The 12,996-nt window shown below is 39.6% G+C and overlaps 1 protein-coding gene across 1 annotated transcript in view; it reads left to right on the forward strand.

Annotated features, from left to right (window-relative positions):
- dennd6a (DENN/MADD domain containing 6A) overlaps positions 1-12,996 on the forward strand; it is a 96,051-nt gene that overhangs the window by 72,366 nt on the left and 10,689 nt on the right. The window contains exons 10-13 of the mRNA XM_078209590.1: positions 7,298-7,420; positions 7,675-7,770; positions 7,908-8,002; positions 9,263-9,328. Coding sequence (XP_078065716.1) covers positions 7,298-7,420; positions 7,675-7,770; positions 7,908-8,002; positions 9,263-9,328 — 380 coding nt within the window. The remainder of the gene's footprint in view (positions 1-7,297; positions 7,421-7,674; positions 7,771-7,907; positions 8,003-9,262; positions 9,329-12,996) is intronic.

The following is a 12,996-nucleotide window of genomic DNA, read 5'->3' on the forward strand; positions in this document are numbered from 1 at the left end:
CATAAATGGGTTATATGAGAAGGCCAAAGAAAAGAGCCTTGAGAGAGATGAACATAGAACAGGACAGCACAGTACAGGCCCTTCAGTCCACGATGTTGTGCCGAACCTTTTCCGAAACCAAGATCAAGCTATCCCAGTCCCTATCATTCTAGTGTGCTCCATGTGCCTATCCAATAACCGCTTGAAAGTTCCTAAAGTGTCCGACTCCACTATCACAGCAGGCAGTCCATTCCACACCCCAACCATTCTCTGAGTAAAGAACCTACCTCTGGCATCCTTCCTATATCTTCCACCATGAACCTTATAGTTATGCCCTTAGTAACAGCTACATCCACCCGAGGAAATAGTCTCTGAACGTCCACTCTATCTATCCCCCTCATCATCTTATAAACCTCTATAAAGTCACCTCTCATCCGCCTCCGCTCTAAAGAGAAAAGCCCTAGTTCCCTCGACCTTTCCTCATAAGACCTACCCTCCAAACCAGGCAGCATCCTGGTAAATCTCCTTTGCACTCTTTCCAATGCTTCCACATCCTTCTTATAGTGAGGTGACCAGACTGCACACAATATTCCAAATGTAGTCTCACCAAGGTCCTGTACAGTTGCAGCATAACCCCACGGCTCTTAAACTCCAACCCCCTGTTAATAAATGCTAACACACTATAGGCCTTCTCGGTCTTTTGGCTAAGATCAAGTGTGGTATGGATCGGATGCTACACCTGGTTGCATTTAAGCTTCATTTTCATATGAAGCAATTTTTAAAAGCGGCATCTCGACCTTTTGGCTAAGATGCAAATGAGATCAAGCTTTGGGGGCGGAGACGTCTGCCTACTCCAATCAGCTTGGCTCATGTAGATCAGGCCCAAGGCAGAGTAAAGGGTCGCATACCCTGTCTTGTCAGCTTGGATCGGAAATGTCTCAACTTGTTGAGACTCTGAATTGGACTTGATTTGATTGAAATGGAAAAGTATAAAAAAAAACTATAGGCCTTCTTCACGGCTCTATCCACTTGAGTGGCAACCTTCAGAGATCTGTGGATATGAATCCCAAGATCTCTCTGTTCCTCCACATTCCTCAGAACCCTACCTATGACCCTATAATCTGCATTCAAATTTGTCCTACCAAAATGAATCACCTCGCACTTATCAGGGTTAAACTCCATCTGCCATTTTTCGGCCCAGCTTTGCATCCTATCAATGTCAAGATCAGAGGTAATGGCACAGGATTGGAAGTGAGGGCATTGTTGGTGATTCTCTGCCTATAAGTGGATAGTTAAAAATAGGACAAGGCAAGTGCAATTGAATGAAGATGGATAGCCTTTGAAGGAGGAACGTGTGGTCAACTATACTGAAGACTCCAGACAGGCCAAGTAGGACAGGGGGATTTATTTTACCTTTGTCACTGCACTTGTATATAATTTGTGACTTTGATAAGAATTGCTTCAGCTCTTGGGGCCTGGCTGCTGAAAGTAAAGTGGAGCGATGAAAGCTGAGGATATGTAAGAGACTGGAATTGGGGGTGTGCAAGCATCCCAGGTGGTTGTATGGTTGAAAAGAGAGAGAGAGAGGAAGTGAGAAAATGGAGGAAAATAAGGTTAAAATTTTAAAATGAAGGTATTACTGGATCAGGAGCTAGTGTAGGTCAGCAAGCACAAAGGTGATGACATTTCCTCAATAATTAATATTTGAGGTGCTTTAACTGAATCTATACATCGAGATATAGTACTCAAACTGATGCAAAAACAAGACAGAATTTGGTGGAATTTTACATACTACCAGTTAGTTTTTTCTGATGGTTTTGAATTAAGACAAATAAATAAAAAGTCAAACATATCCATTTAAATGCTGCATAATGAAATTAATTGGTGACGTTAAGGATGGAACTATGATATAGGTTATAACTGATATTAGATGAAGTGAGATTAAAGCATTATGTTAAATTCCAGGGCTCAATTTTCCTGCTGGTGTTAATTGTAAAAGTTTTAGGTGAACTGGCGATACGTTTAAAAAGGAAGAAAATCAGATGATCAAGCCAAGAGGTACAGAAATGTGTGAGTCAGTTGACATGCAAGTGATAGTGTGACTGAATGTTGAGTAAGTAGTAAAGAGAACAAGAAGAGTATAGGCTGTTCTTCCTGTATTTTTGAATCCGTATCTGTATAACACGCACTTTTTGTTTCGTCTATATGCAACTAGTCAGAAAGGTGATTCACACTGGAAAAAGAGCCAGTGTCAAAATGAAAACTCTTGAATTATTTTGGAACTTAGATTTTAATGTCAGTTTTCCTGCATTTACACCAGATGTTGAGTTCACAATCTTGGCTTTTTAACATTGGAAACATTACAAAGAGGATAAGAGGTAACAAATTATCCACCCGCCGATGGCCTGAAGCAAATTTCAGTCAGCATTGGCAGAAGCATACGAGTAGATTTGCCTACCTGACCTCTGTCTTAATCACAATGGCCTTTCATAAGGGAACAAAAAGGAAAGGGAGGAAAGCCTTGAAAAGGAGCATTGCCCAAAATCCTGAAAAGAACTATTACCCACAGTAACAAAACAAAGTCTTTGGAAGTAGCAGTTTCCAAGTCTTAAAGAAATTTAATTTTTTAGCCAAATAATTTGGCGCAAGATGGTAAATTTGCAAATCTACCAAGTTATACAAAAAAATTGGAATCTGCAGCAACCTTCAGGATACTTTCAAATGTGTTTTCTGAATCAAATAGATTCTGCAACTGTTCCACTGGGAGGCAGTGATGTAGTGGTATTATTACTGAACTAGTAACCGAGAGACTTGTGGTAATGTTCTAGAGAACTGGGTTCGAATTCCACCATGGCAGATGGTGAGATTTGAACTCCATAGAAATCTGGAATTAGAAGTTTAATGATGACCATGAAAACATTGGCCTTTGTCCCTAATGCCCTTTAGGGAAGGAAATCTGTCATCCTAACCTGGTCTGGTCTACATATGATCCAGATCCACAGCAAAGTGGTTAACTTTCAAATGCCCACAAAGATGGGCAATAAATTCCGGCCCAGCCAGTGACTCCCACACCCCATGAACAAATAAATATATTTTTAATTTTTTTATAATTACAGCAATTAAATTGCCAAAACCTTTGTGAAAATTCTGTAGATTTAAGTATTTTTCATTCTTCAACCAACAAACAATTGTTAACCACAGTGGGTTGATTTTGGATACAGTTTGTGATTTATTCCATGACTTAGTTGAAGTACTCGACATAAGTCCATCAATGTAAAGTCTAATCAGAAGTCAGTAATTGTTAAATGAAATAGAAAAACAGATACATCTTTCAGTTCACCTTTTATGATATAACTGATTCTAACCAAACTCCATTTTAAACTAGAAAGTATTTATATTCTGGTTATGCCAAATGCTAATGTCCTTTTTTGCAATTTTAATGGGGCGCATTGATCATTTTAAGCCTTTGAATTATTGTGTTTTCACTTTGTGAATAGTTTTTTTTGCTTTTATTATTTCCGACTCTTTAACATTCTTTTTCCATTGGGAGAGTAAAAGTCTTCCTAATAGCCACGATTGATACTAATTTATTTTACAATGCTAGACTGGTCTGCTGATTTTCTTTTGTCAGTTTTGCTTTCAACATTCATTTAAAGGTGGACAACAGAACTTTGACATTATAGACACTACACATCTTTTCAAATGATTATTGTTGAATAATTGTCAATTTATATTCCAATTCTTTATTTGGTGATAAATTTAAAACGATAATGAAAGTCTTCCCACTTCAGAGTCTGCTTAATGAAAAGATTATATCAGAATTTTTGTGCAGGTTTTTTTTTATATTGCATGTCAAAAACAGGATAGGTAAACAAGTGTTTCATTCCGATGTTAAGGGAAGGAAAAAAACTTCTGCTTTTGTTGTTCTTGTCTTGTAAACTTCCATTAAGTGCAAGGTTAATTTTTTTTTTTACAAAACACTGTTCATTCTCCAACAAGGATATACAGTCTTCAAATGGCTGAGAACAAATTGCAAAGCAAAATCAATGTAATATATGGCATGTGTGTAGGTTTCAGATAATGTGCAGGAGGCAAGATTATTGAGCTCATAGTAAAAACGAAGAAGCCACACACCATTGCCAAAACTTGAATTCTGCTGGCATGCAAAGGTATCATGCAAGTTATCTTGGAAGCTGATGCTGCCAAAGAAATCAACAAATTTCCTCTTCCTGATGATATAATCAAACTGCGTATTGATGAAATATTGATCAATATTGAGCAAGTACTTCAAGAGAGTGCAAATCTACTGGCAGATTGGTGACTCCACTCTTAGCCAATGTCAGGTATGTTGCTGGAGATTTTATCAAAGAATTTGTTCTTTTGCAAAGAATTGCCCGGTCACGTGGCTGGAGAGGCAATCTTTAGAGTCACAACTACTTATCTGAAGGAAAACAACCTTAAACTGGACCACGTGCAATAGTGTCTCCAATGATGGAGTAGCTTCCATGGAAAGTTAAAGGATTCCTGAATACGGTAGAAGAACAAATCCTGACATCCAGGCTAGCCACTGTATCCTGCACTGTGAAGCTCTTGTTGCCAAAATAATTCCATCTGTGTTAACTGCAGTATTAAACTAAACAGTGAAAATTGTGAATTATGTGAAGTCCTGTCCTTTGAAATTTGCTTGATTACTATTTTGTGTGAAGAGATGGGAGCCGAGTGCCAGGGTTTATTCAAGCACACAAATAAATGTGCTGGCTGTCTTGAGGAAAGGTCCTCCCTCATATTTATATGCTGGGTAACACACTGAAAAAGCTTTTCAGTTCTGCGTGAATTGCAGCACAAAGATTTCAAATGAGATGAATCTTGGTGTGCTGACCTTGCATACTTTTGAGGTATATTCAGCCATCTGAATGAACTGAACATTAAAATACAAGGGAAAAACAAGAACGTTCTGACCGCCACAGATAAACTTCAAGGATTCGGATCAAAACTGCCCCTTTGGCAGCAAAAAGTGGATAGATTGAGAAGTTCAATTTGTTATCAGCAAATCCCGTGGGCAAAATCATACTCAATCTCATCTGCACACATCTTAAAGCACTGAAAAAGTTTGAATGCTACTTCTCTCCAACAGTTTTGAAGACCTTGACTGGGTACGTGATCCATTTAGTTCACTTTCTTATGAATCATCAAAGAAGTTGTCATTAAAAGAAAAGAAATTCACAAATCTCAGGAAGGATCATAACTTAAAATTTCAGAGATGCTTATGAACACATTTTGGTTGCAAGTGGGAGAAGAATACTCATTTATATCAGATCACACTAAAGCAGTATTCTAATAGTTTCCCACAGTCTATATGTGCAAGTTGACGTTCTCAACATCGGTTTTATGTCAAAAACTGAAGGTGGGAGTATCTTGTCAGTGGAGCAAGACCTGCCAGTCGCCCTGTCTTCCATTCCTCCCCAGATCAAGAGACTGCTCACAGAGGAAGGCCCAGGTGTCGCACTAATGTTGCCAGTAGTGTCGCTATTGAGACATGGAAGAAAATATATATACTTTATATTTATGTATTTATCAGCTGGACTACTTTATAAAGTAATTTTATTCTGATTTACAAAATGGACAATTGCTGAGCTGACAAGATGGCACCATCTGGTCACATGATGCCTTGCAGCAGTTTCAAAGTAACAATGGCCCTGTGCACCATGGGTCTGTTTCAGCCAACTTCGAACTAAAACAATCTTTCGCAGGTCTTAATTTCCCATAATGGTACTAATGGCCTAAGAATTAACTGTTCTAACACACTGGTTTCAACAAGTGGACATCATTTAGTTAATTGGAAACAGTGTCTCCAAAAACAAAAAGAAATCCTGACTCCGATTAAACACCTCAAGATTGCAGGCATTCTTTGTCCATCATTGAGGAGGTGTACATGACCTCTCACAAGCTGCATGGTTTTACTGCCTGATGGAACTGAACTCCAGCAATTATTTGATCTCCAACATGAACAGACCTCCAAGTCACAGCCTGTGCTGTCCACAATCAAGCCAGTGGCAGTGGAAAGAACTCTGGCCTTCATCAAACCCATCAACTTCTGGAACCCTGAAACTTGTGCCTCCAAACTAACTTATTCTATGCATCTTCTCCCATTGTGGAAGTCCCACTGTGGAAAAACTGATCACCTACAGTCAGTCAACCTGCCTTCTGAATGAACATCCCAGTTGACTTCTGATTCTGGACACATGTAAAGCCCTGGCTTGTAGTTGTGCCCTGATCCTTTTCTTTTTTCCTATATGGCCCAGTTGATTGTGCGAGTGCAGTGTCTGTCTGTCACCATAGAAGGCTGCTCAGTATTTCCTTATGAACTTTTACCTTAAGAAACTCAGCCTTTAAAAAAAGCAAACAATTGAAATATTTAATGGGAAATGTATGATTGTGTACATCTTGAATAAAAAAATATATTTGATATGTAATTGGTGATGAGGCTTACATTGTAAACTTAAACTAATGACAATTTTATTAAGATAGTGGCTGTGTTTTAGGAGGGTTTAGAGATCAAACGCTTTTGCTAGGGGCAGTTCAGTTGGAGAAAATAGGAGGTGTGCCTCCAAATTGTTTGTACTATAAAGATGTTCCATGGCACGCAAGGTTGGGAACCACTAATCTGATCTCGGGTCTGAGAGTTAATTGTATTGAGTCAAGAATATGGCACAATTAGTCTGCCTCTCTGAACTGGAGAAGGCAAAATAAGTTACTATTTATTTTTCATCTCTTTTATTTGTTTTTCTTGTGTTTACTTGTTGCCCTCCTGCAATGTTCAAAGGAAGGTTCATGACAGTGGCCTGCAGAAACTTTTCCTCTAGTTTCACTTTTCTTATTCAACAGAAGTATCTGGTTTCAACTCGCTGTTTATCCTTGGTCTGGCTCAGATCTCTTGGTACACAATCCACTGCTGTATCAACTTGGCCCAGATCTTCTGTCCTGACTAGTCCGTACCCTGACCTTTTGACCTGACCTGAACCAACCTCATCACCCTGCCCAGTTGCCACTGCACCCACCTGCTACCCTACCACCTTACTCACCTACCTCACCTGCCCTACTCCCTTAACACGTCTCTGTAGTTTTTCAAACAAGCTTTGACTCATTTAAACTCTGTTAACGGAATATGGCAGCTAATGGATTAAAAAGGTGTGTGGCTTCTGTGCCAATTCCCTTCACTAATCAGAAGATTTAGACCATTGTCTCCTAATCAAACTGTTAAGTATTATGACAAGGATGGTATCACACTGTCTTAATGGTTTTTAAATTCCATTTGCAGATGTTTTTGTCCCATCTTCTTCCACGTGCAGATGCTTTGGGAGCTTGTGTTACTAGGCGAACCTCTTGTTGTTATGGCACCATCGCCTGCTGAGTCATCAGAAACCGTTCTGGCCTTGGTTTGGTAAAGGAATATTTTTGTAAATTAAACCTTGCAGAAAATGTATCATCCTTTTACTACAATGTGCTATTGTCGTTTAAACACTTTACTTTCTGTTTAGTTAATTTTTTAAAAAATCTATGAAAAAGTACACAGAAACCTTTAATAACCTGCAGTTATGGGAAATGATGCTACAGTGAAAACTATGTTCATGGAGAATGATCAGGTGAAAATGTGCTTCTCGTAGTTCACTTGGTGGTTTTTCTTACTATTCACAGTTGTGTTTCACCGCTGAAATATTGCAGTGATTTCAGGCCATACTTTACTATCCATGACAGTGAATTCAAAGAGTATACCACCAGAACTCAGGCCCCGTGAGTGCAACTTCCTGTACATTTCACAATGTTTTTTTCACATATATTTAAATGTTAATGCTAATGACTTGCATAACTGTATGCTTTTTGTTATATTAAAAGAAACTCTTGTTTCTTTGCTCTTTCCTGTCATGTAGACCTTCTGTGATTCTTGGAGTGACCAATCCTTTCTTTGCCAAAACCTTACAACACTGGCCTCACATTATCCGAATAGGGGACATGAAGCCAGCAGGTATATTTGATAGTATATTCCTAAGTTCTCTTTTCAGAAATAATTTCATTTTCACACTGGTTTTCACATTTTCCTTATCCTTTGCTTGTACTTTTGATGAGCATAATAACTCACCTCGTTTTTCTCCTATTTCCACAACTGGGCTTCCCATGCAACACACCATACAAACTGAGATAGAGGGTGGCCAGGTAATTTATTCCTATGCATCGGCTAACGCCATCCTTATTAAGAAATAGTTTCTCGGAGTCATGAATCTTTGGCACTCTCTTCCCTGGAGACTGGTGGAGGCAAGGTCATTTGAATATTTTAAAGACAGAGGTAGATAGATTCTTGACTAACATTGGAGTCAAAAGTTATTGGAATAGGCTGCATGTGGAGTTGAGGTCACAATCAGATCAACCATGATCTTATTGAATGGTAGAACAGGCTCGAGGGGCTGAATGAGGTTGTGGAGATGGGGAGAGGTGAGGCCATGAAGGGATCTGTAAATAAGTTCGAGAATGTAAATGAGATTTTGAGCTTCTATCTCAATGTTAAGAAATTCTGAATCTAGCATTACAGGAATATTTATATATATATTTTTTAAATCAACTCTGACAAAATCTATTATGTCACTTAAGGCCTGTTCTGTTAAGTATACAATTGATCCTCCAATTACCTTTTGAGAAAGAGGCGTAGTTTTAAGTCATACAAATAAATTTTCTGATTAGTGTAGAGTTAACTGCTTTTAAGGATGCAGTTGGATCACTATAGTTAGACTGCCAATTGGCACCCAGGGCTTCAGATCATAAAGTTCACATTCCCAATCTGTAGGTCTGCATTAGGAAGTTGGATGGAAAAACATTGACTTAAACTATAGTACCCTGCACAGATGAAAATACAATCAGATTTCACTGGCTGGACTTGTGTGCGAAGAATAGCCATTTTGGACAAATTATTAGAGGGGTATCAGATGTTTTGGAAGGATTATCCCATTAAAAGTCAGTGTCCTCAGAACATAAATAGAAAATATATCCTTGTATACTTTTGTTCTTTGTCCCTGTCTTACACTCTTTTTCTCTTTATTTCCATTTTCCTTCCCATTTATTGGGGGAATTGCACATATTGAATAAGTTTGTAATTGTTTTCTTAAGAAAATGCCTATATTTATTTCACTGAAAATAGTTGAATAAATAGTTCAGCAAATTATAAATTTGAGTTTAGTCAGCATATTGTTGAACTATTTTATACAACAGAATTAACCTTATTATTCTGTTATAGGTGATATTCCAAAGCAGGTCAAGGTGAAGAAATTGAAAAATCTGAAGACTTTGGACTCAAAACCTGGTGAGAAATATATATATTATTTCACTGGCTATTTTATAAATTGATTGTTATCTTTTAACATTTAAGTGAGAGCAAAATTAATAGTTTCATCCCTCAAGTACCAGGGACAAGATGGCTCATTTTATTGGTATGTGGCTGTCACTGCTGAATTATATAGCTGGGTACTTGTGCTAATTTAAGCTTCTAAATTTCACCCTGGTTTCAGAGAAATAGTGAGTCAGTGCCCATCAGGTGAGAATGAGTAAGCCTGGGGGAGGTGGAGTAAGAAGTAATAAGAAAGCTGGAATAGCTTTCGTAAATAATGTCACCTTAAATATTCAGTGCAGAAGCAAAAGATATTGGAAAAATTGAGGTCAGCAGTGTAGAAATTTAAAAAACATTTTACAAATTTTAAATTATATTTTAACAGTATTAGGTTAATATTTTAACAATGAAGCTAATTCTCACTAATGAAGAATATCATTGCTCTAGCAGTATAGTTTGTTTCAGAATTAGTGACCAGAATTTCCTGAGCCCCGGGAAGCCCCTTCCAGCTTTTGAGGTAGGCAGGCTGGGCAAGTTTTTTTTTAAAATGCACCAGGCTTGGCTCCCTGATGTCTCTCTCTCTGCCTCCATCCATCGACTACCAGATTTGGCAGCAACCACCTGACAATGGCGGAAAGCCAATTACAGAGTTTAAGGAGGCAGCTGACTCTAATTTTCACAGCCAATATAAGAACATGAGAAATGGGAGAAGGAGTAGACCATTGAATCGTTCAGTCCTACTCTGTCATTTAATAAGATCATGGTCAGTCATTGTCCTTGACTCCACTTTTCTGCCTGCTTTCCATCCCTCTTGATTCCCTCTGAGGTCAAAAATCTATCTACCTCAAATAGAAAGTATTTTTACCTTGACACACTGGCTTACACTTGGGTCACTTCACAACAAGTGGATGGATGCTGCTGCAGAGCAGGAGATGGAGACTGCATTACATATGCTGGCTTTTTAAATGATACAAGTAGAAAATGGCAAGACATCTGTCATCCCATCTCCCAGCTTTGTCATGGAATATGGACTTCCTGGAGATGGATGTCTGCAGTTGCCACTGACATCGTGTGGTCACAACTGCACCATGATGTCGATAGCAGCCCCAGTGCTTTTTACTGCTCCTGCTAGTTAGGTTTCAGCAGTGCACCTACTGGTCACACAGTGAGGGCTCATTTACAGTAGGCAGCACTTTCCTGGGCTCTCGCTTATGGAATGCACTCACTGTTCCTAATTGGACAGTGAACAAAGAAATGGTTTGATATTTGGTTGTCTCTGAAAATTCAGCCAATAAGCACGCTACGATTCCTAACAGTGATGGAACTCAGAAATGATTCCAATTTCAGGTTACCAAAACTTGCAGCAAAATTCAGCCCAGTGTTTGAGGTGAAAAGTAAAAAGAAAAATAAATCCAAATTATCTGTGGCTACAAAAACAATTAAAATCATGGATGCCCGGTGTCTTTCTATTGGATTTGCAAGATTAAGGATTGCCAAAAATAAGCATCAAATAATTTATCCACAGTTTGGACAAAAATCAACAAAAGATTCATGCTGTGGTAGATTCAGATGTGTTTTTGTTGGATTCTGTGTAAATGTACGGTGGGACAGTGGTTAGCACTGCTGCCTCACAGTGCCAGGGAACCAGGTTCAATTCCTGGCTTGTGTCACAAACTGTGTGGAGTTTGCAAATTGTCCCTGTGTCTGCATGGGTTTCCTCCCACAGTCCGAAAGACATGTTGGTTAGGCGCATTGGTCATGTTAAATTCTCCCTCTGTGTACCCGAACAGGTGCCGGAATGTGGCAACTAGGGGATTTTCACAGTAATTTCATTGCAATATAAATGTAAGTCTACTTGTGACAATGATAAACTTAACTGTTGACTTTTCTCTAGCATTTATGTTCAACCTTTAAATTGCATATGTGCCCCCCCGCCCCCCCCCCCCCCCCCCCATTAGCTTGTTGATTGCTTATCCTTGATTCAAGTTTCACTCCAGAGCTTGAGTACAAAAGAAATCAAGGCTGACACTCTGTGCCACACAAAGGGAACTGCACCTGAAGTGCCATCTTTTAGATAAGGCATTAAACTAATGTCCATCTGCTTGCTTGGATGGATGCAACAGACCCAGTGGCACTATTTCCAAGAAAAACAGGGGAGCCATCTCAGTAACCTGACCCTCAACCAACATCACCAAAAAAGATCATCTGGTCATTACCACATTGCTGTTTGTGGGAGTATGTTGAGTGCAGAGGGTAGTGGTCGAAGGGTCTTTTTCCGGCTGGAGGTCGGTGACCAGTGGTGTTCCGCAGGGCTCTGTACTGGGACCTCTGCTATTTGTGATATATATAAATGATTTGGAAGAAGATGTAACTGGCGTAATCAGCAAGTTTGCGGATGACACGAAGATGGCTGGACTTGCGGATAGCGAAGAGCATTGTCGGGCAATACGGCAGGATATAGATAGGCTGGAAAATTGGGTGGAGAGGTGGCAGATGGAGTTTAATCCAGATAAATGCGAAGTGATGCATTTTGGAAGAAATAATGTAGGGAGGAGTTATACAATAAATGGCAGAGTCATCAGGAGTATAGAAACACAGAGGGACCTAGGTGTGCAAGTCCACAAATCCTTGAAGGTGGCAACACAGGTGGAGAAGATGGTGAAGAAGGCATATGGTATGCTTGCCTTTATAGGACGGGGTATAGAGTATAAAAGCTGGAGTCTGATGATGCAGCTGTATAGAACGCTGGTTAGGCCACATTTGGGGTACTGCATCCAATTCTGGTCGCCACACTACCAGAAGGACGTGGAGGCATTAGAGAGAGTGCAGAGAAGGTTTACCAGGATGTTGCCTGGTATGGAGGGTCTTGGCTATGAGGAGAGATTGGGTAAACTGGGGTTGTTCTCCCTGGAAAGACGGAGAATGAGGGGAGATCTAATAGAGGTGTACAAGATTATGAAGGGGATAGATAGGGTGAACGGTGGGAAGCTTTTTCCCAGATCAGAAGTGACGTTCACGAGGGGTCACGGGCTCAAGGTGAGAGGGGCGAAGTATAACTCAGATATTAGAGGGATGTTTTTTTACACAGAGGGTGGTGGGTGCCTGGAATGCGCTGCCAAGTAGGGTGGTGGAGGCAGGCACGCTGACATCGTTTAAGACTTACCTGGATAGTCACATGAGCAGTCTGGGAATGGAGGGATACAAACGATTGGTCTAGTTGGACCAAGGAGCGGCACAGGCTTGGAGGGCCGAAGGGCCTGTTTCCTGTGCTGTACTGTTCTTTGTTCTTTGCAAATTAGCTGCCACATTTCCTACATTTACAACTCACTGTCCTTGAAAAGTACTTAATTGGCTGTAAAGGATTTTGAAATGTTTCGTGGTCATGGAGAACACACTATAACAGCAAATCTTTCTTTCATTCGGAAGTTTTATCATATTAATGATTTCTTGAGAAATTGCAGCCAAAGTGCACTATGCCAGTCTAGATGTTCATATTTTTGATCTAGACCCATTAGGTTGTGATCCAGAATGTCATCTAGATTTTGGTTGGTCGAGGAGTAATATTCGAATTTTGTGTTTTGTTTCCTCACCTGAAGTGCAAGAACCATTTGCTATAGAATTAATTATATAAGTTTTTAGAAAAG

Source organism: Mustelus asterias, chromosome 3 (assembly GCF_964213995.1).
Source record: "Mustelus asterias chromosome 3, sMusAst1.hap1.1, whole genome shotgun sequence".
NCBI classification, from domain to species: Eukaryota; Metazoa; Chordata; class Chondrichthyes; order Carcharhiniformes; family Triakidae; genus Mustelus; species Mustelus asterias.